Source organism: Lutra lutra, chromosome 18, assembly GCF_902655055.1.
Source record: "Lutra lutra chromosome 18, mLutLut1.2, whole genome shotgun sequence".
NCBI lineage: Eukaryota > Metazoa > Chordata > Mammalia > Carnivora > Mustelidae > Lutra > Lutra lutra.
This window is the reverse complement of record NC_062295.1, coordinates 38622486-38648160: the sequence shown is the minus strand read 5'-3', so window position 1 is coordinate 38648160 and position 25675 is coordinate 38622486. Positions and strand designations below refer to the sequence as shown.

Below are 25675 nucleotides of genomic sequence, written 5' to 3'. Positions count from 1 at the left end.
CCGTAATTCTAAGGTAGCAAGAATCGTGCATTCCTTGCTCACCACCATACCCTCAACAGAGCACACCCCACTTGGGCCCCTCACACACTTGGAACTGCTTCTGTGGGGTGCTTCAGACTTTTGGGGGTGTGGGATAGCAGATGGTCTTGGGGTGCTCTCTACAACACGAAGAGATGTCTTGTTTTGCATCGGGGGGCACATTCCCATCACCTGCGTTAAAGGACATGACGAGGCTGGGGTGCTGGGCTGGTTCCTTTTGAAGAACATGGGACTCTTGATCTCCGGGTTGTAAGTTCAAGACCCAGGTTGGGCATAAAGATTATATACATAAATGAATAAACTTTAAGAATACATACATATATACATATATATATATATGAAGGGGCCTGGACGGCTCAGTTGGTTAAGTGTCTGCATTTGACTCCGGTCATGATACGGGGGTCTTCCAGTCCAGTTCACATCCGGGTCCCTGCTCAGTGGGGAGCCTGCTTATCCCTCTGCCCTTCCCCCTGCTTATACTCTCTCTTTCTCTGTCTCAGATATATAAATAAAATCTTTTTTAAAAGATTTTATTTATTTATTTGACAGAGATCACAAGTAGAGAGGCAGGCAGAGAGAGAGGGGGAAGCAGGCTCCCTGCTGAGCACAGAAGCTGATGCAGGGCTCGATCCCAGGACACTGGAATCATGACCTGAGCCGAAGGCAGAGGCTTTAACCCACTGAGCCACCCAGGCGCCCCTATAAATAATATCTTTAAATAAATATATATATAGAAAAAGAAATGACAAGGCCCCTCACGGAGAAGCAGTAACAAGCAGTCAGCAGCTCTATGCCGCACATGCATGCCCCCAAAACCTTCCCCAAAACACACGTCGCTGCCCAGCTGAGGTCAGCTGTTTCCAAGCTTTTCTGTGCATATCTGCTTCCTGTTGGTGGATCTGTCACCTTCAGCATTTTCTACCAGAGAAAGGCTGTCAGAACCCAGTGACGGATGAAAACCGCAGATGCAACTAGAAATTAGGCGAACTCTGAGCTCCAGGGGAAACCCGGCTGTCCGCACAGATGGGGAAACTGAGTCAGAAAGGCCGCACAGCTGAAGCAGGACGGCGAGGATTCGAACCCAGTGTCAGAACCCAGGTCGAGAACCTTCTGTTGAAAACAAGCCCCCGTGTTGTTCCGACTGAGGGAAAGTACATCTGCGAAAGTACAGCCTGAGCCTCGGTACCCGGTACACACCGACCCCCATCGTATCCCCCTCCGACCGCCGCGGACTGGCGCTGGACACGTACGGGCGCACCTGCCAGCGCCGGCCCCGCCCCGCGGCGTCAGGTCCCGCCTCAGAAGCGGCAGGCCACGCCCACCAGTGATGCGCCACCCGCCCACCAGTGATGCGCCACCCTCCCACCCGCGCGCTCGCGCTTCTGAGGGCTGAGTCCTCCGCGGGCGGAACTATGGTGCCCCTCGGAATGGGGGAAGACGGAATTACCGCCGCCGCCGTGAGCTTGGGAGTATGATTCATGCGACTCTCCCTCATGGTGCTCTGACGCCGGACAGGCGTCTTTCCAACAGTGTTGGCCATCTCTGGGCCGCCGGGAGGTCCTTTTCTATTTTGGAATCGTCCATTCTTTTGCCTAGTCAGTAGACGAGTCTAAAAGCGCACGCGAAGAGGGAGGAGCTAATTCGTGTAAGCGAGGGTACCTGTCTAGCGAAAGGCTGTGTCACGACCAAGAGCGTTCGTCGAGCTCGTAGCTTTTTCTAGGGTGTCCTGTAGAGCTCTCTGCTCATGCAATTTCAGTTACTAAGCCGGTCCTTCGCCCCTCCCTCGGCGTGGCCAGTGGTTTGGTCCCGCGGCGCAGCGCCCGCCGGGAGAAGCCGGGAGCGGCTGCCATGTTGGACGGAACCACCCGGCAGCACAGACGGGGAGAGCCGCTGCCCCCCCCGTGAGTCTGCGGACTGAGCCCCGCAAGGGTGGTGCGAGGATCCGAGCGCGCGCGTGTCATGGGCGCGCTGCTATGGCTGTCGATGCACACGCTTGCGCCTCCGGGGCCCCTCTGGGCAAGCTGCGAACATCGGGGCGTGGGCGCCCCCCCTCCTCGAGCCCCGTGGGACGGCCCGCCGCACGCACATGGTCCAGCGGCAGGCGCCGCGCGGTGCGGCCTGGGAGAGTCGGAAGCGCGGCGAGGCCGGGCGAGGCGGCAGCGGCGGGCCCATGCAGGACGCGGAGAACGTGGCGGCGCCCGAGGCGGCCGAGCCCGGGGAGCAGCAGCAGCCGGCCGCAGAGCCGCCGCCGGGGGAGGAGCCGCCGCGGCCCGCGGGGTCCGGCGCGCAGGAGGCGGCGGGCGGCGAGGACGCGGAGGCCGGGTCGGAGCCCGACGTGCTGGCCAAGCCAGCCGAGCCCGCGGCCGACGGGGAGGAGAGGGCCGCCTCGGCCCCCGGCTCGTCCCCGCCGCCGCCGACTGAAGAGCCCCCCGCCCCGGCCGCGGGTGAGGCCCCGGAGGAGCAGGCCGGGGACGCGGTTGCCGGGGCCCGCTCCGAGGGGGCGGGCGGGGAGGACGGCGGCGCAGACGAGCCCTCCTTCAGCGACCCCGAGGACTTCGTAGACGACGTGAGCGAAGAAGGTGAGGCGGCGCGCGGGTGGGGTAGCGGCAGGGGCGTCCCCGCGCTGCAGCTGTCTTCCCGCGCGTAGGGACGGCGCCTTCTGGGTGTCTCTGGGTCCCTTTCCCTGTTTCCTCTCTCCGAAAGAAGGCGGGGCGGGCCTCTTGGGCACAACTTGGGAGCCTCTTATGGACACCGGCACCAGGACTTTGGAGGGTGGTGATGGGGGACAGCGCGCAAGCTGGAGCCGCGACCGTGTGTGGCAATTAACGATCGAGCAAAGCCGGACGCTCCACGTGCCTCACTATCGCGGGTGACAGTTCCTTATGTGCAGGCCCCGGGTGCCCCGAGGGACGAGCCACACTTGTCAAACGCTTGGGACCAACTTCGTGTGGACACTTTTCCGGGTTCATGCAGTGCTGTTCCTTAAACAGGTTGGGGCAGAGTCGGGTTCCTCTCTGCCCCTGCTGCATGGAATCTTCTGCCTCCAGAGAGTTCCTTCGCAGGACTGCTGAGTCTCCTCCCACATTTCTGTTAGGTCTGTAGGTAGACCACTGTCCTCCTTTTGGCAGATAATCTTTTATGAATTTAGTGTCACTCATGTAGCTTGCTTTGGTTTCCTGTTTACCTTGATTCAGTTTACAGGTGTTATGTCTGCTTTTAAAAGTCCCAAGAGCTTGTCTCCTAACGACTTCTCTAGGTGGCTAAGCTCATTTGTTTTTATTCATTTATGTTTTGTTTTTAGCTCTTTGAGCCCTCCAAGCTCTGAGGACATCAGTGGATTCCTCTACATTATAGTAAGATAGGAAAGATGAACCATCAGCGAAGTAGCTCAGGCCACACCAAGAAAATCAGATGTCACATTAAGATACATTTTTTGGGGGGGCGCCTGGGTGACTCAGTGGGTTAAGCCTCTGCCTGTGGCTCAGGTCATGATCTCAGGGTCCTGGGATCGAGCCTTGTGAGCCCTGAATCAGGCTCTCTGCGGGGACCCTGCCCCCCCCCCCCCTGTCTGCCTACTTGTGATCTGTCAAATAAATGAGATCTTAAAAAAAAAAGATACTTTTTTTGAGATATTATGTTTGATCACACTGAGACTGAGTCAGAATCAAACAATTTCAAGTAAAACAAAAAAAAAACATAGGGAACCAACAGCATCATCTTACTTTTTTTTTTTTTTAAAGATTTATTTATTTATGTATTTATATATTTGACAGATAGATCACAAGTAGGCAGAGAGGGAGGCAGAGAGAGAGGGAGAAGCAGGCTCCCTGCTGAACAGAGAGCCCGATGTGGGGCTCGATCCCAGAACCCTGGGATCATGGCCTGGGTGGAAGGTAGAGGCTTAACCCACTGAGCCACCCTGGTGCCCCTCATCTACTTCTCATTTAAACATACTGTTAAAGAGCTCGCTGTTGTTGTCACTATCCTTATAGTCTGTTTCATAAGCGACAGCGTAGTATGAACAGCAAGAAAGGCTGCACAGCTCAGGAACACTTGGGCCAGTGGTCCTGCTGCGGTCCCCTACCTGTGAGAAAACGTGCTCCTTGTGTGGGCAAATTTTTTTTTTTTTTTTAAGATTTTTTAATTTATTTATTTGACAGAGATCACAAGTAGGCAGAGAGGCAGGCAGAGAGAGAGGAGGAAGCAGGCTCCCTCTGAGCAGAGAGCCCGACGCGGGGCTCGATCCCAGGACCCCGGGATCACGACCCGGGCCGAAGGCAGAGGCCTCAACCCACTGAGCCACCCAGGCGCCCCTGGTGGGCAAATTTATAAGGAGGCTGTTTCGCTGGGATGCCCACCACACTCTCCCACCCCGATCAACTTTCATTTTTATTGCATCAGTTTTTCTTACATTTTAAAATCTAAGTTTTGGGTTGAAAGTCCATTTTGAACCCCTGAATGTTTACTCTGCCATTGGTTTTTTTTAAAAGCAATTATTTGAGCACAAGATTACTACCATGTGAATTATTCCCAGAACTGGGCTGTGTGACAGGATGCTAATGTGGGCAGAAGCCAGCCAGGCCAAGTGACTGCTGGGAGGGCTTTTGGGGGCCGTTGTGATCCTGATACTTTCACAGAATGTCCCAAAAGGCTCCTGGTCATGGGGATCTGAAACTGAGCACATCGCTATCTGGTTGCGGTCAATGGCCCAGGGACATTTTGTGTTTAACGAGACCTGCCCTGCGGGGTCAGAGCAAGACACAGAAGGTATGGATGGGTTCTTTTGAAAGTGGACAGGGTCTCACGAAGAGGCCTCTTGAGGTGCCGGCAGCTCCAACGTGGTCATCCTGACTCCTGATTCTGAGATGTTAGACTGTTGTCCCGTTGCCTTGTTCCTGTGGTCATTGGTCATCCGTTTAAATTTTCAGCTGCCTTTGATGGTCAGCCAGACAAATACATAACAAATTTTTTTTTAAAAAGATTTTTATTTATTTGAGAGAGCGAGCAAGCGGAAGGAGAAACAGCCCCCCCCTCCACTGAGCAGAGAGCGCAATACAGGGCTCGATCCCAGGACCCTGAGATCATGACTTGAGCTAAAGGCAGATGGTTCGCCGACTGAACCCCCCAGGTACCCCCATGACCAAGCTCTTAACTCAAGATGGTTTTGCTGTCAAATATTATTTATCTTTACATTTGGTATTTAGTTTTGAGAATTGCCTCTTCCTGTTTGTCCTGGAGCCAGGTTGGGAATCCATTTGGCAGGAGTAACCTGGCACATGGGCTGGTGACGATGAAGGACATGCGTCTCTCCGTCGTGCAGTTGCTGTGTTTCTTCACTTACTGAATGTGGGCGCAGTCTTACAAACTAGACACTTAAAAGATTGTGGGAAGGAGGCCACTCTTTGTGTAAAAGCTGAACTTTTTATTGTAAACCTTGTAAATTCAGATCAGGCTGAACAGGCCACTTAATTGTATGGCAGGTGAGCTTTAAAAATGACCCAAGGAGCTGCATCCAGCCTTACCAGGAGGGCGTCTCCCACAGCTGGGACTCTGGTTGGCCTCTTTCCTTCTTTTTTCTCTTTGCTTGCTCTCAATTTTAGCCTTTTTGCAGTTTATGAGGCAATTCTTTTAAAGTAATGCTTTCAGTATCATTTATGAAAGTATTTGAAATTAATTAGAGAGTTAAACAGGGCCTGCTTCTTGAAATTAAAAGAATTTTTTCCTTTCTGAAAGACCTTTTAAACTTTTTATTAAGGGAAATTTCTAGCACAAAAGTGTAGAAAATTCATCTTAACTTGTGGGAATGAAATGCAGCAAAGGATATTTTCGGATGTGTATGCTGTTTAGCATGTTGAAATTAAGAGTAGAATTCAAAACTTGAAGTCATAATTAGGTTCCGGGACACACGGTACAGAAGTAAAAGCCACCACGTGCTGCTGTTTGAGTTGCGGGACTCTTTGGGCTACCTGGACTGAGGCAGCTTCATCTGACCTTGTGCTTTAATCTGCTTGAGCTCCTCGTATAGCCAGTGCTTTGTAACTTTATAGCTTTCCAGAGAGCTAACTGGGTTGAGGGTTTGTGCAGAGCTGATAATAAGAAGACCTCCTCTGAAACACCATTTAACCTCCAATTGTTGGTCCCTGTCTCCAGCAGCGGGTCAGGGAGTTCATTGGTGCTGGAGCTTCATGGTCCTCCGAAGACTTCAAGGCCAGCAGCGGGCTGCGGATCAGACTGCCCTGGGCCAGCGCCCAGGTGGCATCGCATCTCCTGGACAGAAGGCTGTCCCGTCGGCTCTCACGCCTGCGGGCTGGTCCCCCATGCGGCTTCTCCTGGTGTTCCTCTTTATCCCATCCAGCCAGTTGTCTTATGGAAATGAAGCAAACCTAAGACATTTGAGTATTTAAGATTTGGGTTTTATGATCTTAATTTTTAGGAGACATGGACATAATTTTCAGTTTTGTGTTTGGATTTTCAGTTTCTGAGTGTAGTTACCAACATATAATGGTTACCATGTACTGCTTACTGTGTCCCAGGCACACTCCTGAGCATTTGTGGGTTTACGGTCTGAATGGCTGGAGCCTCCCACGCGCTCTGGGAGGCTCTTCATGGAACGAGTACACCGGTAGTAGGAAGGGGCATCGCTCTGTGCTCTCAGGCACTTGTGGGTTGTCTCATCTCCTTGCTTGCAAGGCTGTTGTACATAGTGTTGGGTCCTATTGGGTTTGAGTTGTTTTGTCTTAACCTGAATGGGGAGAAAGTGCCTGCTTGTGCGTTTGATTCCGGGTGGGTCAGAGAAGGCTCCGTGCAGGAGGCTGTGGCCCTGCTTTTTCTGGAGAAAGGCCCCGTCCTCTTTGTTGGCATTCGGTATTACTACATCTCTAAAAAACTTTCATTTGAAGTCTTCCATTAGTTTCAGGAATGAATGGATATATCAGTGGACAGAAGGGGCATGCAGAGTTAAAGTCTTCCTCACTTGTTAAGTTTAAATTTTGATTCAGTTCAGGGCCATGATTTCTTTTGCTCACAGTGAAAGCGTTTATTCATTTTTTTACTTCTTGGAAATTTGTTCAACATGCTAAACTAATATTAATAATGTGTTTGGTCCAAAAAAAGTCATTTGTCCAATTTCCTGTCCATACAGAGCTGCTGGGGGACATTCTCAAGGACCGGCCCCAGGAGGCCGACGGGATCGACTCGGTGATCGTGGTGGACAACGTCCCTCAGGTGGGGCCCGACCGCCTGGAGAAGCTCAAAAACGTCATCCATAAGATCTTCTCCAAGTTTGGGAAAATCACAAATGATTTTTACCCGGAGGAGGATGGGAAGACAAAAGGGTGAGTGGTGGCGGTCCGGTGGCCGAGGTCCCTGTGGATGCACACGGTGCACACCTCCCCCAGTGGTTCTGCTCTTTTTTGATTCCCCACCCTCAGCTGAGGGCTCCATACCCTCGGCAGGAGAGCCCGTGGTTCTGGAATTCGGGCGTTGTGAGTGCGCTGCTGAACTCTTAAGAAACCAGAGCTTTTTCTTTAAATCTTGTGCTATCAGAGTGGTAATTGACATAAGATGCCTCCTGGATAAGGGACCAGCAGACTGGAAGCTGGCAGGATTTCAGGAAAATTCTATATATGGTATCTTACTAATTCTAAACTGAGCTTTTTCCCCCCTCTGACATTTTCACATCTCTGACATGGGTGGGGATGCTTCTTACAGTAAAGGCGAAAGCTGTAGTCACGGCTTCATTAGCAACTTCTCCCCTGCTGTTACCTCAAGTAGCGCATCTGTTAAAATTGGTAGCATGAGGTCCGTGTCCTAGAATTTGCTTTTTAAAATCGGTGTGAGGTTTTTGTAAACATGACTCTGATTTCTTTATTTTCGGTGCTGTGTCGTACTCTTGTATCACGAGGCTGTTCCATCAGTTGACGTCGTGAATGTCGCTGTTACGCCTTTTACCCCTTTCGAACACCCCGAGACAACATGGGATTGTGCTTGGGCGGTTCTAAATGGTCCACGTGACCAGCAGAACACGAGTTTTCTTTGCTGTGCTGCAAGCCCTTGGGACGTTTCTCCAGGAGAGTGTTATGTGATACTGGTCTCCATACATGCAGATCGTCTTTTATGGGACAGGAATGAGAAGATGATAATGTTGCTGCTTTATTTATTTATTTATTTATTTATTTATTTATTTTCAGCATAACAGAATTCATTGTTTTTGCACCACACCCAGTGCTCCCTCTTTAATACCCACCACCTGGCTCCCCCAACCTCCCACCCCCCGCCCCTTCAAAACCCTCGATTAGAGTCCATAGTCTCTCATGGTTCACCTCCCCCTCCAATTTCCCTCAACTCCCTTCTCCTCTCCATCTCCCCATGTCCTCCATGCTATTTGTTATGCTCCACAAATAAGTGAAACCATATGATAATTGACTCTCTCTGCTTGACTTACTTCACTCAGCATAATCTCTTCCAGTCCCGTCCATGTTGCTACAAAAGTTGGGTATTCATCCTTTCTGATGGAGGCATAATACTCCGTGGTGTATATGGGCCACATCTTCCTTATCCATTCGTCCGTTGAAGGGCATCTTGGTTCTTTCCACAGTTTGGCGACTGTGGCCATTGCTGCTATAAACATTGGGGTACAGATGGCCCTTCTTTTCACTACATCTGTATCTTTGGGGTAAATACCCAGTAGTGCAATTGCAGGGTCATAGGGAAGCTCTATTTTTCATTTCTTGAGGAATCTCCACACCATTCTCCAAAGTGGCTGCACCAACTTGCATTCGATGCTTTTTTAATTCAGATTTGAAACTACCTAGGGTAGCTTTTAAGAAACCGTTTTGTGGGACGCCTGGGTGGCTCAGTTGGTTAAGCAGCTGCCTTCGGCTCAGGTCATGATCCCAGCGTCCTGGGATCGAGTCCCACATCGGGCTCCTTGTTCTGTGGGGAGCCTGCTTCTCCCTCTGCCTCTGCCTGCCTCTCTGTCTGCCTGTGCTCTCTCACTCGCTCGCTCTCTGACAAATAAATAAATAAAATCTTTAAAAAAAAAAAAAAGAAACCGTTTTGTGTTAAAAAAAAAAACAAACTGCCAAATGCTGGTTATGATTCTTACGTTTTCTGTCTTAGAAATCAGCTGGAAGGATAATTTCTTTTTGACTAGCGGTTTCTTGTGTTTGCTACTCTGAAGCATCCTCTGAAAGCCTTTATGATTTTGCTTTTTATAAAGGATTTATTTGCCGGGGGAGGAGCAGAGGGAGAAGGGAGAAGGGGTCCCAAGCAGACGCCGTGCTGAGGGTGCAGAGCCCAACACGGGCCTCAATCCCACAACCCCAAGATCATGACCTAAGCCAAAACCAGGAGTCTGGCACTTAGCTGACTGCCCCACCCAGGTGCCCCTGTAATTTTGCTTTTAATAGACAATATCAGACTACACATGTTCTCAGATTTTCTAATGGCTTTATTTGAAAGCTGCCATGCGATACACTTGCATAGTCTTAAAGTGCATAATCTTGTAAGTTTTGACACGTATACATCTGTGAAACCGCTACCACAGTCAAGATAGTAAACATTTCATTAGTCATCTGTTGTCTGATTTGTGATTGTGGTATTAAGGACTTTGGGTCTTCTGTTAGGATTTTGTGTGTCTTTAGGGTACTGCTCCACCGGTGACTTGACTCTCGGGGATGTGACAGTAGATGGGTTAGCGGCCTTGACGGTGCTTACAAGTCACATGGATGGTCTTATTGTGTTGAGCACAGCCTGCCTGGTCTTAGAGTTTGCACTTGAACTCTGTCTCGATTCAGGTATACGTTCCTGGAATATGCGTCTCCTGCCCATGCCTTGGACGCGGTGAAGAACGCTGATGGCTACAAGCTGGACAAGCAGCACACATTCAGGGTTAACCTCTTCACGGACTTTGACAAGTAAGTGCCAGTGGGTGAGAGCCTGGGCCTTCACTGGGCAGGAGAGGCTCCGCATCTCTGGGACTGTGCTGGTAACCCTTCGGGGAACTCTGTTCTCCAGACCCGCCGCTGCAGGCTCCTGTTCCGCCCCAGCCCCTGACACTCCTGGCCACCAGCACCCCTCACCCACTCTTCCCTCCCCTGTCCCTTCCCCTGAGGGGGACAAGGGGCAGCATCACACAGCCTGTGGCCGAGAGCCTCCAGTGTCATTGTGTGTGTGTCTCTCCCTGCCTCCCGCCCTTGTAGTTATGCTGTGTGTTGCTGATCAGTTTCTTTTTCTCTTCCAGGTATATGACCATCAGCGATGAGTGGGATATTCCAGAGAAACAGCCCTTCAAAGACCTGGTATGTGCGTGGGATCTGTACGTGCTTGAAAGGAAAGCTGGGCAGCCCTGTGGCTTGTAGGCTGAGCTCCTTAGGAGTCGCTCTTACTGGCCTGAGTCGCTCGGACCTCCAGGAGCACGAGGCAGGAATATAGCTTCTTGGATGGAAGTTGATGGGATGTCCTCTATCCCTTGCCTTTGGTTCTTTTTCCAGGGAAATTTACGGTACTGGCTTGAAGAGGCAGAATGCAGAGATCAGTACAGCGTCATTTTTGAGAGTGGAGACCGCACTTCCATATTCTGGAACGACGTGAAGGATCCTGTCTCCATCGAAGAGAGAGCGGTGAGTGTTTGCTGCCACATGGGGGCTTACTGTGTTATTTCCGTGGGCAGCGAGGTGGGTACCCGAGCAGGTAAAGTGTCGTGTTCTTCCAGAATGCATCCCCGAGAACGACATCCTTCGTTCTGGCTTTGAAATAAGCCACAAGATATGGGGAGGCTTCTGGTGTTTTCTGGTTAAGAGTCTGAGGAGTTGACGCCTTGCAGAAGGAGGAGGCTTTGTGCTGCGTGCTGGGGTGACGTTCACACGGGCTCTGACTTCTCCCGCAGAGGTGGACGGAGACGTACGTGCGCTGGTCCCCCAAGGGCACCTACCTGGCCACGTTCCATCAGCGAGGCATCGCTCTCTGGGGCGGAGAGAAGTTCAAGCAAATCCAGAGATTCAGCCACCAGGGGGTTCAGCTCATTGACTTCTCACCTTGTGAGAGGTAAGCAGGGAGGAGAGGCAGGTGGGGTCCGTGCTCACTTCGTGCCGGCCTCTGTGCTAACGGTACAGCTCGGATTTTGCAGTAATTTCAAACCTAACAGAAGTATCCCAGGAGACTAGGAGGGGCTCGTGTGTACCCTCTGCTGATGTTCCCCGCTTAGCGCTTGGTGGGGTTTGCTTTATCGTTTCTCCACCAGACACACGTGACTTGGTCCTGAGCCACTGGGAATTAGTGGAAGCATGGTGTCCCCGCCCCCCTGTGCATTTCTGGGCGCTCATGGATGGCCTCAGGGCCCAGCATGCCCTGTGGCACTGCTCTTTGTGTCCCCTGTTCAGGGCTGTCCCCAAGCCTTCCCTGTTGTGTCCCCTCCTCTGTCCAGAAGAGGTCGGCCTCCGACCATGTGGTCTGACTTCATCGTGAGGTCGTGACAGCCCCCGTGTCCCCAGGGTCCTGAGACATGGCTCTCCTACATCTGCTCTGCTTTTGAGTTTTTTGGTATAAGAATCTCCTCACACCAGGAAAACTAGAGAGAGGACTTTGGTAAGGTTTCTATGGTAAATATCTAGCTTTAATGATTTCTCATTTTGCCATTTTTTTTTTTTTAAAGATTTTATTTATTTATTTGACAGAGAGAAATCACAAGTAAGCAGAGAGGCAGGCAGAGAGAGAGGAGGAAGCAGGCTCCCTGCTGAGCAGAAAGCCCGATGTGGGGCTCGAACCCAGGACCTGGGATCATGACCTGAGCCAAAGGCAGCGGCTTAACCCACTGAGCCACCCAGGCGCCCCTCATTTTGCCATTTTTAATTCAAAACGGTTTAGGGCAGGGGTGCTTTGGTGGCTCAGTCGGTTCAGCATCTGCTTTCAGCTCAGGTCATGATTCCGGGGTCTTGGGATTGAGTCCCATGTCAGGCTCCCTGCTCAGTAAGAGGCCTGCTTTTCTCTCTCTGCTCTTCCCTCCTGCTCTGCTCTCCCTTGCTAGCTTTCTCAAATGAACAAATAAAATCTTAAAAGAAACCCTATCTGTTGAGGCGCCTGTGGCTCAGTGGGTTAAAGCCTCTGCCTTTGGCTCAAGTCATGATCCCAGGGTCCTGGAATTGAGCCCCACATGGGGCTCTCCACTCAGCGGGGAGCCTGCTTCCTCCTCTCTCCGCCTGCCTCTCTTTAAAAAACAAAACAAAACAAAAAAAACCCTACCTGTTTTGGGCATTTTGGACAAGTGCTAGGTTGCTCTAGGAAACAGGCATTGGTCAGGGTGGAGGCGTGCGTTCTCTCTGGTCATGGTTCTTTCTTCCTGGCCGGCAGCCCTGACCGGTCCCCTCAGCATCTTCTAATGTGCACGTGCACCCAAGTCCAGCCCTAGCACCCGTATGTGCGGTCCGTCTGTCACCCTGTGTGGCCCGCCCTTCCCATGTGGCGCTTCAGTGGTGGCTTGTGAGGAAGATGGGGCCGCTGGGTGTGCGTGTCTGATGCTTCCTCAGGGAGGCCCATAACTGGCTCCTTCCATCCTTGTGTTTCCGTGAACCGTGACTTCTCCGTGATGGACGTTTCTTAGTTTTGATGAAGTCGTTTTCCTGGCATGTCTTCTTGGAGGTCTCACGACTTCATAGGCACTGGCACTTTCTGCGGACAGGACACCTGAGGTGCTCCTTACAGTGGCCGCGTGCTGGGACCCAGTGTGCGTGGAGACTCCCCGGCCCTGTGCGTGGATGGCGAGTGTGGGGAGGAGCCCCTCCGGCCGGCCAGCGGCTGCTTTCAGCTGCGTCCCAGACTCGTGTGGTGTCGTCGGTGTGCATAGACCTCTCTTTGCTCCAGGCCAGCCCCCCGGGCCATCTTCCTCAATGTCTGTCCCTGGTGCTCCCAGGAAGCCCTTGCGTGAGGCAGCAGCGCCTGCTTCGTCCTGCAAAGGGGTGTGAAAGGACTATTTTCCAGATAAGCAGTGAATCAAGCTGTTTCTGTCATTCCACGTGGCAGCGTCACATTGATATAGACGTCCGGGATAGGTCTGTAGGGGGAGCTTCGTAACTTGGGGGTGCGGGTGACTCTAGCCATTGGGAGGCCCTCGGAGCACCTGGACAGCGCCCATCCTCGGCCTTTTCTCCTCGAGTTTGCTTCTGCCTTTTCCTGAGTCCTATTCCGAGGGGGCCCTCTGGCTTAGATGGTTGTGCTGTGTGTCAGCAGAGTGAACGGGGGCCCTGGGTATAGACAGGCCAGCATTGGGAGAGTGAGAAGCTCCAGGCACAGAGATTGGCCTAGCTGGATGAGTGCTGGTTTTTGAAATGCATGTAGCCAATCTGTTTCCTTCCCTGGGCCAACTAAACATTGACGAAAATCAAGAATCGCACCCCAGGCCGTCTGGAACACACGCAGACTTCGGTTTGGTATCTGCTGGGCCTGCCAGTGTCCTGATTTTGTGGAGAAAGCCTTCAAGGGGGCCGCCCCTGGAGTGCCCTGGTGACTCGCAGATGGTCTGCTCCATGGTCAGAGTGGGTTGTGTGGGGAGAGCCTTCCCGGAAGACAGGGTTTGGAGACCGTGCTGAGTCTGACAGCCGCTCCTAGGCCTGGCGCCGTCTGCAGTGGAGGCTCGGTGGGCACCGGTGCTTACCTCGCCCACACACAGTGTGACGCGTGGGGAGGAGAAGGTGGGACGGTGAGCGGGATCATCAACAGTGTTCCCTTTGTGATAGGTATCTAGTGACATTCAGCCCCCTGATGGACACTCCGGACGACCCTCAAGCCATCATCATCTGGGACATCCTAACCGGACAGAAGAAGAGGGGTTTCCACTGCGAGAGTTCAGCCCACTGGCCGATCTTTAAGTGAGTAAATGCGGTGGCCCGTGGCAAGCGTGTGGGAGTCTTCTCTGCTCACCACAGGGCCTGACACTTCTCTCTCAGGTGGAGCCACGATGGTAAATTCTTCGCCAGAATGACCCTCGACACTCTTAGCATTTATGAAACTCCTGTAAGTGACACGGTTTCCTGGGGGCATGGTTTTCCCTTGTCTCGTGGGTGAGGGGACGGGTAGAGCAGTGAATGTGTGCAGAATGATGGGAGCCCAGCCTTTCTGCAGTTGCCCCTTTCCCGTGGCTACCCTGATGTGCCTGTGCTGTTGCCGTCAGTCCGGGATGGGAGGAAACAGAAGGGCCTTTGGAGATGGGTACTTTGCAGCTGCGGGTGAACTGTTTCCTTGCTGTGTGTCTCCCGCTGGGCTTACTTGTTGGGCTCATTCCAGAAACTTGTGTTTCCTTTTTGAGAAAATGCAGGTGTGTTATGGAGAGAGTGGCATGATTTAACTCCATTGTAACCCTTGTTTTTCCGCAGTCTATGGGCCTGTTGGACAAGAAGAGCTTGAAGATCTCCGGCATAAAGTGAGTGAGTGTTGTCGCAGGTGGGCTGTAGGAGCGGGCGGCCCTGCTCCGGCACTGGGTGCTTCCTCGGCTGGAGAGGACACTGTGTCCTCATTCTGGTCCCCAAGGGCGGCACGGCAGCCCGACCCACCACCACCGGCCTGCTTGTTAAGACTCTGTGGGGCTCACGGCCCACATTCCCTTCTCTTGCCTGTAGACCCTTTGTGCAGTCACAGGCTCTATTTTGTGTCCTGCTGCTTCCTTGGGACTAGAGACTCGGGCTGCAGTCTTTGGGGAAGACGGGCGGAGGGCGGAGGGCTCCATGTCGCTGACAGGCTTCTATGAGGTCTGCTGACCGAACAGGGGTCTTGGGTGGTCCTCGGTGAATGGCCCGATGCAGGCACACTCGGCTCATGTGCCCCCTCGAGAGGGGCCTGTCTCTGCAGAGAGTGGTCAGCCATGCAGGGACATGAACGGTTCTCTTTTTGGGTTGAGTTCTCGGGCGCAAGGGTGGCTCACGATACGAGCTACACCAGGAATTGGTTCTCCGTCACCATCACAGTAGAGGGAGTCTGGTTTGTGAGGGCGCCTGGCCTCTAGGTGACTGCACGCTGGAAGCTGGTCCTCCCACCGTGGGTCCCCGTCACGCCCTCAGGCCTGCTCTTCCCTTAGCGCTGGGGGGTGTTGGGCATCCACTGGGGCCCAGCAGCTGCAGGGTGTGGTGGGGGCGGCTCCCAGGGAAGGTGGATGTTGCTGTGTGGCAGCAGAGCGCTGGGCTGGTTTCTGGCCGGTGACCCCAATGTCCGCTACTCTGCTCCCTTCCTGGTGGCGTCCTGGCCACTCCTCAGTTGACGCTGTGTTCTCTTTGTCTTGCAGGGACTTTTCCTGGTCTCCTGGGGGTAACATCATAGCCTTTTGGGTGCCTGAGGACAAAGATATCCCAGCCAGGGTCACCCTGATGCAGCTGCCCACCAGACAAGAGATCAGGGTTCGGAATTTGTTCAACGTCGTGGACTGCAAGCTGCATTGGCAGAAAAATGGGGATTATTTGTGTGTCAAAGTGGATAGGACCCCCAAAGGGACCCAGGTGAGTGGATGCCCCGGAGCAGAGGCCCCTCCTTCCAGCTCCACGTCCACCTCCTGTTTAAAGGGTGTTAGTGGCTTGTTTGTTTGCACCTGTGGCTGGTCTTCAGGCCCCCCCCCCCCCCCCCCCCCCACTGGCTTCTTGGTATCCTCCCAGGCCCGTGTGGCTCTTGCCACATTCTTTTCTTTTTTTTTTTCTTTTTTCTTTTTTTTTTAGATTCTATTTATTCATTTGATAGACAGAGATCACAAGTAGTCAGAGAGGCAGGCAGAGAGCCCGATGTAGGGCTCGATCCCAGGACCCTGGGATCATGACCTGAGCCGAAGGCAGAGGCTTTAACCCACCGAGCCACCCAGGCGCCCCCCCCTTGCCACATTCTTTTTTTTTTTTTTTTTTTTTTTAAGATTTTATTTATTTATTTGACAGAGAGATCACAAGCAGGCAGAGAGGCAGGCAGAGAGAGAGGAGGAAGCAGGCTCCCTGCTGAGCAGAGAGCCCGATGCGGGGCTCGATCCCAGGACTCAGATCATGACCTGAGCCGAAGGCTGCGGCTTAACCCACTGAGCCACCCAGGCGCCCCATCCCTTGCCACATTCTTAACTGGAGAGTGTTTTCATCCTCTAGAAAAGCCCGCACCCGTCAGCACCCCAATGCCCCATCCCCTGGGCTCCTGACACCTGCTGCTCCACTTCCTTCCCACACAGAAGTGTCGAGACACTTGGTGGGAATGAAGGGATGCATTGTGCGGCCTGGCCTCCTTCACCGAGCATGTTTTCAGGGCTCCCCTGCGCTGTGGCATGTGTCTGCGCCTCGTTCCGGGTCAGTGCTGAGTGGTGCTCTGCTAGGTGGCTGTGCTGGCCTGTGTGCACGTGCCTGTGGGTAGATCCACCTGTCATCTCCATCCTCAGGCTGTCCGGGATGAGGCAGCATCCTGGCTTCTGTTTAATGCCCGTGTCCAGAAGATCACTGCAGGGTCTCTCTCTCTCTCTCTCAGAAGATCGCTGCAGGGTCTCTCTCTCAGAAGATCGCTGCAGGGTCTCTCTCTCAGAAGATCACTGCAGGGTCTCTCTCTCTCTCTCTCAGAAGATCGCTGCAGGGTCTCTCTCTCTCTCTCTCACTCACTCACACACACACACACACACCCCGGTGCTGGGCCTCCAGGGTGCTGCGGAGTTTGGCAGGCAAGCTGCAGTGCGTAGCCCTGAGCCTCCGTGCAGGGGTGTGGCAGGAGGGCTGAGGGACCCTGCTGTCCTGCACCGGGATGGCACCTGTGAGTGCCTCTGGTGGTGCAGGGTGCTGGCTGGAACCTCCTGGGCCGAGTTCCATCACGTAGATACTCACACACCTTTACTGACTGTGCATGTGTCCCCTTCCATCCTGTTCTGTTGTCGTCGGGGTACGTTTTTCTCGCGCTTTCAGTCTCCACAGCGTCACCCCCGTTTTCTCTCCCAAACAGGGTGTTGTCACAAATTTTGAAATCTTCCGAATGAGGGAAAAACAGGTGCCTGTCGACGTGGTGGAAATGAAAGGCAAGTTCCGTGTGGTCCCTTGTGGTCGGTGGTCCCCATGGCCCCTCTGGGCCCTGGAGCTCTGCGCTGCCCACCTGCGCAGGTGGCTGCAGCCCTGACTGCGCGCACTGTCTGCCTCCCGGGCCTGAACACAAGCGTCTCCATTCGGGCTGCCATGCGGCTTGCCCTCTCTCTCTTTACACCCCTGCCGGGCCGAGGAGCAGGGGTCCTGGCCAGTTTCCGGCTGAGAGATGCGCGGGGAGTGGGTTTTCCTGATGTTTAGAGCGAGTGGCAGTGGAAGGGCTTTTCACGTGACAAACGAGTTCTCGGGTGATGAGAGCTTTATCAGGTGCTCTGGTGCCTGCAGGTGCGAAGCGGAGCCTGCATCGCTGGCGGGTTTTGTGTCTTAGTTGTGTTCTGGTCTGTGAGGGAGAGGAGGACAGAGCAAGAGGGTACGGCCTGGGTGCTCTGTGCTGTCAGCCGCAGGGGACCGTTGGGTCCTGTATGGAGAACAGAGGCGAGCGCCAGCAAGCAGGGTGCACTTAGGCGGCATTCCCGCCTGGCCAGGCTGGTCTCACCCAAGTCCCTGCGCCCTCGTTCCTAGGCCTCCTGTGTGGTTTAACAAACTTAAGGATTTTGAGTGTTTTCTTTGGTTGACTTTTGAAGGCTGTGCAGGAACATCGATTAGGAACGTTACTTTGTTACGCGACCAAGAAAACATGAGACTTAACTCTTTTTTTTTTTTTTTAAGATTTTATTTATTTATTTGAGAGAGAGACAGTGAGAGAGAGCATGAGAGGGGAGAAGGTCAGAGGAAGAAGCAGACTCCCCGCAGAGCTGGGAGCCCGATGGGGGACTCGATCCCAGGACTCTGGGATCATGACCTGAGCCGAAGGCAGTCACCCAACCAACTGAGCCACCCAGGTGCCTAAGACTTAACTCTTTCTTGATTGCAGAAACCATCATAGCCTTTGCCTGGGAGCCAAACGGCAGTAAGTTTGCCGTGCTGCACGGGGAAGCTCCGCGAATATCCGTTTCCTTCTACCACGTGAAGAACAACGGGAAGATCGAGCTCATCAGTAAGTAACTTTGCCCTGTTGATGGGTGCACGGGAGGGAGGACAGACGGACAGGCCCTCTGGAGGGTCACTGCACACGCTTATTTTGCTGGCTAGGGACGCTGCTCAGGCTGTCCCGCAGCCAAGAGGGCCCTGTGGCTCTGGCTTTCCTCATGGTGGCCGCACAGGCTGTGGCCCCTCAGGGAGCTCCCACCAGGCTCTCCAAGAGAGGGGTTCTGAGCAGATGCACTCTCCTTCTCGTGGCCACAGCTGTTGTCTCTTTGCTGGGGACCCTGTCTTGCTGTGCTCTGCTCCGCTTGAGAGGGGCCCCCCTCATTCCTTGGTCTCCCTCAGTGACCTGCTCCTGCCTGCAGCAGGCCCTTCCAGGGCATCGCCTACCATGGGACGAACAGTTGCTTGTGTCGTGTGGGGACCTCAGCAGTGGAAATGGGCTGTGTGTCCCCATACCCAGCGGCTCCGGTGCTGAGCTTGTCCTGAGGGAATGCTGGGAGCTCAGCAGTGTTTCCAGGAGACAGGGAGGCTGTCTGTCACCAAACCGACTACACTATTAATTCCCTATGACGTCGAAGGAAAGAGGGGCTGTTTAGGCTGCCGGGAGGTTGGCACTGTCTCTGGTTAGAAAGCAGGTTTGTGAATAGACACACCTTTCTCTCCTGAGGGCTCAGGGTTGCCCACTTGGAAGGGTGACCATGTGGGGCCTGCTGACACGTCCATGGCCATTCAGGAACATCTATGGCTTTCTCTCCCACCTTTATCTCGGTCTGAGAATCCTGCCTGGCGGGCTGTGCTGCCGTTCCCCATCTCCCTGTCACCTTCGGCCCTGGTCTGTGGTACCGCTGCAGGCCCAGGTCAGGCTGGGGTTCACTTTGTGCCCTTGACTGGAGGCCCGAGGGTGAAGGCTGAGTGCTGTCCGCTCTCCAGGGGCTCTGTGGGGTCCTCGTTGGATGGAGGTGGGCTGTGCGGTGGGAGAGATGGTGGCTTTCACGTTTTTGACCGCAGCATTTGAGAAAGGTGTTTTGAGTCACTGGATGGATGGATCTTGGGCTTTTTTGGGTCCTGTGTCTCTGCACTGGGTGAGAGAGTGGGTTCCTTGCCCTCGTGGAGACCCTGCGACCGTGTTTATAGTGACTCCTCTGTCCAACTTCCCTGGGAAGTAAATTGTTTTGAATGTGAGATGTTAACTACAAACGGTAACGTAGCTTTAGAATGCTTCCTCTCTTCTTGAAACGTATTTTCTGACAAAGTGAACTCGGCCCAGGGTTTTCCAAAATCATGCTCCTGGGCACTGGGTTGGTTTGGGGTGCACGTGAGAACGTACCGCATAGGGCAGCGTGAGCCTGTCACCCGTGCCAGCCACACCCTGCTTTTGGCACCTTGACAGACACTTAACAGATGCTCTTCTTGTTTTCAGAAATGTTTGACAAGCAGCAGGCAAATACCATCTTCTGGAGCCCCCAGGGACAGTTCGTGGTGTTGGCTGGCCTGAGGAGGTGGGTTTCTGCGGCCTGATGCCTTGTGCTCGTGGTGCCCAGCGCTCTGTGGGCGACTATGGGGCCTGATTTGGGTCCCTGTGGGTCACGGCAGTTCCTCCACAGGGTGCTGGAGCGTCCTCGTGTGAAAGGGCTGTCCCCGTACTTTTGGTGGGTGGGTTTATTGTGTTTCCATGTTGCCCAGACTTGGGTTGAAAGCAGGTCATGAAAGCAGTGCGAGTGTTTTCTGTCTGGAAGATGTGGGAGTGTTGCGATGTTCTCATGGTTGAACGAGATGTCTTCCTGGCCGGGCAGTGAGCTCAGTGGGAAACCCGCGTCATCTTGCGGGAAGTCTTTTTGAGCAGATGGACGGGTGCGAGGCTGTTTCTGCGGCGTGAGCATGAGTGTGGTGGCGTTTACCCTCCATGCCCCTGCTCACCCGCTATCCCAGCTGTACGGGAGCCTGAGGTGCCCCTGTCCGCGGGTGCGTCAGCAGAACGCAATGAGTTCCTGCTTTCCTGACCTTCATGGGAGGCGCCTGCTGTTTTTAGATAATCTGAGGCACACACACAGGGCTTCCACGTGCATTCCCCACGGAGCGCTTCCTCCTCAACGGCGGGGCTCCGAGTCCACACCAGAGCCTGAGGAGTAGAACGCCTGGAGGCTGTGGGCGCGCTGACTGCTCTGTCTCCCCAGCATGAATGGTGCCTTGGCTTTCGTTGACACGTCGGACTGTACAGTCATGAACATCGCAGAGCACTACATGGCCTCCGACGTGGAGTGGGACCCCACTGGGCGCTATGTTGTCACCTCTGTGTCCTGGTGGAGCCATAAGGTATGGGGCCTCGTGTGGCCTGTGTGGTGTGGGGCCCAGCTGTGCTGGGCCTTGCGTGTTCCTGTTCCCCGCCACACTGTGTCTCCATGAGGTGGGTACTGTTAGTCACGTTTTGCTGCCCTGCCTGGCGGCTCCGGAAAGCTCTTCGGCAGCACCCCTGAGACGGCCAGCTTTTCCACGAGCTGGTCGGCGTTCTTTGATTTCCCTTTCCTGAGTTGGACCGTGTCTCAGGCCAGCTGCAGCCTGAGTCCAGCCCCCTTCCTCTGGAGCAGGAGCTGGGGGGCTTTTTCGGGTGTGCTTTCTCCCCACAGGCGGGAGCTCACCCACACGGGCCTAGGAGGCTCAGAGGCGGGGGAGGATGGGCCGTGCTGTACGTGCACTTTCCCAGTAGGATCATTTTCCCCTCAAGAAGTCCGTGGTTTGGACCCCCTCTATCTGGCACTCAGCTTGCCAGGCCTTCTGCGGCCTCTGCTCCCTTGGCACGACCGTGCGGCCCATGCTTGCGCCTCTCCTGCCCGAGTTGTGGTTCCCTTGTGTGTGTGGGGTTTCTGCCTCAGGGCGCCCCCCCCCCCCCCGCCCTTCTCTGTTTTCCGGGTGCTTGAGGGGCACCAGGTCCCCTGGGGCCACTGTTTACAGTGTATTTCTTTCTTTTACTGTGTGGTGTCGTGTGGGCTGGGCCTTCTCTGGTTCTGCCTGGCACGTGGTCCTCATTCAATCATGCTGGCTCGGGGGACGAGTGCCACGTGGGAGCCACTGGAGAGAGCTGCTTGCCCGAGGGTCTGGGACTCCCCGAAAGGACATGAAAACGTGTGTGTGCACGTGTCCTCTGTCTCAAACGTCCGTAACTTGAAAAACTTCAGAAATGCCACACTCATGAGTGTGAGAGGCTGTATCCAAGGTGGTTCTGTGTGGCATGCATGTGCTGGCGGGTCTGCAGCCGTGATCCCATGCTCAGTGCTCCTGGGCTGCTGGTGAGCTCCGCCAAGCCTTTTTTTCAGCCGAGTCTTTCTTGCTGGTGGACGTGCTGAGACTTGAACGAGCTCATGCACGTGTGCAGAGCCTGAGGATCAAATCAGCGTGATTCTGTGTGACGAAGCACGAATGTGCGGGAGCTCAGACCCCACAGCCATCCCTGAACACTGTCTTGGAAAGAGCCTGTGTGTTGGGGCCAGTGTCCGGTGCCCCAGGCTCCAGAAGGGCCAGTCTGCAGCGAGACGGCCCCGGTACCATTTCCTTTGTCAGGAAAGATGCCTGCTGAGCGGGACAGCGCATCTGCTGATGTAGTAGCTGGGTTCTGGCAGGAGCGCCCGTGCTGGTGGCTGTGCGGCTGCACCCCATGTCACCTCCCATTGGGCCTGTGGACCGTGTTCCCGGGCCGCGGGCGGGCGCGCGCGTGCCTCCCCGCGGTCTCCTGGGTGCCGACAGCGTAGCTACGTGAGGGCTCCCAGACCATGTGGACGAGATGCTTGGTGTGCTGGGCTCTGGGAGGGCGCAGGGCCAGGAGCATGTCCTGCGGGAGTCACAGTATGAGCAACGCTCGGGCCTCTGCCCCCTGCAGGTGGACAACGCTTACTGGCTGTGGACGTTCCAAGGACGCCTTCTGCAGAAGAACAACAAGGACCGCTTTTGCCAGCTGCTGTGGAGACCGCGGCCCCCCACGCTCCTGAGCCAGGATCAGATAAAGGTCTGGGGCCCCCGGGGCCAGGGGAACGCGGACGCCCTCATGGCACTGACAAAAGAGACTTCTTTTCTGTCTGTGTTCGGGTGGTCACGCCTGAGGAATGGAAACGGGAGGTTTGGGGCGCCCTTTGAAGAGATGCGAGAGCCCCGGCGGCCCCATAGGAAGGAGTAGTTGCAGGGTCGTATACTTGGGTTTGTAGGTTGTGGCCAGTTGTGTCCGTGCTCTTTGAGGACACTTGCACGGAGCGGAGGGGATGTAAGCCGTGCCGGCAGTGCTGGGAGAGGGTGTCCGCATGTGTGCGGTCACGGTGAAGTGTGCTGCTGGCGTCAGGGCCGAGCTTGCTGGACGTGGCTCCCGTGAGAGGCAGGTGCTTGCACAGTGAGACCTGTAGGCCGGCGCCGGTGCGTGTGCTTGTGGGCGCCTCTGTGCTTGTGATCCTGAGGCTGTCGCACGTTGACAACTTTGGAGATCCTTTGAACATTTCAATCTTGAGTGTCTTGTCTTTGTTTTTGTTTCAGCAAATTAAAAAGGATCTGAAGAAATACTCAAAGATCTTTGAACAGAAGGATCGTCTGAGCCAGTCCAAAGCCTCAAAGGTTAGTGCTCCCGGACTGAGGGAGGAGCCAGCGTCAGGCCTGGGGGGGACGGCGGCGTGTGCCACAGATGCTCGCTGTGCCGCTGCTGTGTGCAGACTGGTGGGCCCTGGCACACTTCTCCGGGGGGCTGGCCATCCAGATGTGGGGGACGTGGGGTTGGTCCGAGTGAGGGGAGGGAGGAGGAGAGCTCGTGTCCCCATTCCTGTCCTAAGAGCCTTTCTGAATAGAGTGGTGCTCACGGCACCCAGGGCTGGCCACGGTGGGCGGGGGGGTCTCTCAGCTTCCCCCAACTCCATGCATAGGAACTGGTGGAGAGAAGACGCACCATGATGGAAGACTTCCGAAAATACCGGAAAATGGCCCAAGAACTTTATATGGAGCAGAAGAGTGAACGTCTGGAATTGCGAGGAGGTAACTATGAGCGGAAGACCCGTGTTTTAGAGTATGCGTTAGCTGACATTTTTCTACCCTATCGTGTGAGTGTTCTAGTTAAACGTCGAGTGTTGTAAAGATCCTTAAATTGTCAGGGACTAGAGTTTCCCACGGCCGCAGTCGTCTGCAGGGAACCTTGTCGTGTTCACACTGGACTCTCAGCTAATGCGGGTATGTGGACGTGGGTGTGAGCGTGTGTGCACGCAGCTCACCCTCCTCGCCTGCTCACAGGTGTGGACACAGACGAGCTGGACAGCAATGTGGAGGACTGGGAGGAGGAGACCATCGAGTTCTTCGTTACTGAGGAGATCATTCCCTTGGGAAATCAGGAGTGACCCGAGCACTGTGGTAAGACCTCTTCAGGTGGGGATGAGCAGGACCCTGATGTGTTCTGTGGTCCCTTAAGTGAGGAAATTCCCAGGGTCACTTCCTTGGGGTCAGGATGTCCCTTGTGTAGCAGTTGCAGGGGGCCCCGTGCTCATCCTGGCTGTCAGAGCTGGAGCTCTCCTCTGAGGGCAGCAGGACCTCGAGTCCCAGATTTAGGGCAGGGCGCCTTGTGAGTGGGGTCTGGTTGTGGATAAGACACAGGCTGGGGAGGAGGAAGGAGGCCGGCCGTGGACTGTCTCCAGATGTGTAGCTGGGAGATGGCCTCCGTGTGTCCCGCAGAGCCAGGAGCCTGCAGAAACCGGTTAGTCAGGCGAGGCAGGGCGCTTCTCAGTGAACGCACGAGGACCCAGAGTCACCCACGGGACGGGTCCTCAGGCGAGGCTCTCGCTGTGGAGGCTGCCCCTCGGGGCATCTGCTCCTGCTCGTCTCGGGCATCAAGTTGGCACAGACCTCCAGAGTCCCTTCCAGATGCCTCCTGAGACCGTGTAGTCAGTGACGGCCCATCAGGGCGCGCTGTCGGGGGTCGCTGTTGCTAACGTGCCTCTTGTCAAGGTGCGGAGCAGAGAGTGAATGCCTGTTCCCTTCTTGCAGCATCCCTGCGTCACGTGCTGGAACCAGGTCGTCCTTCTGCAGGAAGCCTGCACGATGCCTAAATTCTTACCTGTGCTTTCTCTTGCTCTAGACTGTGTGCCCGGATGACCGCATCTCCACACATTACTGTGCCTTTAGCCCCTGGTCTCCACCGCAGGGGAGGATCGAAGGCACTGCTTTAAATTTTTTCTTGTTTGGGATTTTTAGAATCACACCACCAGTGTTTGTTCCTCACACCTGTGCGCCACTGCGGGGGCCCCTCCCGTCCTCCTGAGGTGCACAGCCAAACGACCTCCCCTAGAGGACTGGTCCTGCTCTGCACGCGGGCCGGGTGTGGCTGTGTCCCAGCTGTGTCCCGGCCGCCACAGGGAAGCTGCGCCCTGTAGGCACCGTTCAGGTTGTGCCGGCTTCTCAACAGGCTGAGCGTGGAAATAAAAGCAAACCTGTACGAAAACGCTGTCTTTTCTCCTGTTTTTACACGTAGATCGCGGCCTTGAATCTGGTGCCTGTCCCCCTGCCCCTGGCTGTGGTGGCAGTCTGGGCTCAGCATGCCCACTGCTGCCGGCCCCCGAGGCCGACGTGGCGAGGAGGGAGGCCTCTGTCCTCCTGTGGCTGTGCATTTCCAGCTGAGCTCTGTAAAGTACAGCAGCGGCCCCCGTCCCTGCAGGAAACAGGCTTATCAGCTGTTGTTTTCTGTGCTCATTTCAGCCGGTGAGAAAAATCCCTCTAGACTTTTCCTTGGAGTCATGCACGTCTGAAGTTGTCTGTGAGAGTTGTCACTTCAGCCACTGTCGTGTGGTGCTCTGAATATCTAACTTCACGTTCCTCCTGGAAGAGGGGCAGACGAGGACGTGTAACCTTGGCCCTTGTTTATTTGCAACATTTGCTATGGTCGGTGCCTTTCGGCTGCCGTGGTTGCACTTCTGTCTGTCTGTCCGGGAGCCCGATGCTTGACATGGGCAGCAGTGAAGCATGGGACGGCACGCTGCAGACGCCCAACCGGGGCTTGCATGGACCTGACAGGTTCTGAGATTGGAGGCTAAGCTGTCGTCTGCAGGGCCCGGGCAGTCCCTGACCCGTGGGGGTTGCGCTGGAGGAGCAGGTGGGCGGCCTGTCGCGACCCCGGGCCCGGCTGCGAGGCACAGTTGGTGTTCCATTCCCGGTTCTAGCCGTTGCCGTCCTGGCTCCCCGTCAACACGCGGGTGCCCCTTGTTCACGCTCACGTCCTTTAAACCTCAGCGTGCCGAGTCCTGGGTTTCACATTTGATGGCGGTAAGAAAGAAAAGGTCCAGACTTTGGTCGTTTTCCCAGATTTTTAACAGAGCTTTCAAAAAATTTACTTTTGATTGTTTTAAACTTGTTAGTTGTAATTGTTTTACATAATTTGTTAATAAAAGAATTTCTGAAACACGTGTGCTTGTTTTGTTCTGTTTTGCTCTAGAATGGGTTTCCCAGGCCAGGCCCAGGCAGAATGGCCTGACCTGTCCTGTGTGTCGGGGGTGGCCTCTGTGCTCTGGCCTCTGGCTGGGGCATCAGGGTGGGTGCAGCCCCAGCTCCCCCAGCATGGACCAGCCATCCTGGTC

The 25675-nt window shown here is 54.7% G+C and overlaps 1 protein-coding gene across 1 annotated transcript; it reads left to right on the top strand.

Moving 5' to 3' along the window:
- Window positions 1-2137: 2137 nt before the first annotated feature.
- Window positions 2138-24546, top strand: EIF3B (eukaryotic translation initiation factor 3 subunit B). The gene is made up of 19 exons (XM_047713632.1): window positions 2138-2618; window positions 7181-7373; window positions 9837-9956; window positions 10283-10340; window positions 10533-10661; window positions 10928-11085; window positions 13770-13901; window positions 13980-14046; window positions 14406-14452; window positions 15308-15518; window positions 16972-17044; window positions 17980-18102; window positions 19513-19591; window positions 20267-20405; window positions 21964-22089; window positions 22605-22682; window positions 22985-23093; window positions 23346-23462; window positions 24093-24546. Exons 1-18 carry the CDS (start codon window positions 2210-2212, stop codon window positions 23447-23449), a joined length of 2355 nt encoding a protein of 784 aa, XP_047569588.1. The 5' UTR covers window positions 2138-2209; the 3' UTR covers window positions 23450-23462; window positions 24093-24546.
- The last annotated feature ends 1129 nt before the right edge of the window (window positions 24547-25675 follow it).

Coding starts and splice junctions, on each gene's coding strand:
- EIF3B (XM_047713632.1), top strand. CDS start 2,210: ATGCAGGACGCGGAGAACGTGGCGGCGCCCGAGGCGGCCGAGCCCGGG. Junction 17,045..17,979: donor CGACGTGGTGGAAATGAAAG/GCAAGTTCCGTG, acceptor TCTTGATTGCAG/AAACCATCATAGCCTTTGCC. Junction 20,406..21,963: donor TGTCCTGGTGGAGCCATAAG/GTATGGGGCCTC, acceptor TGCCCCCTGCAG/GTGGACAACGCTTACTGGCT.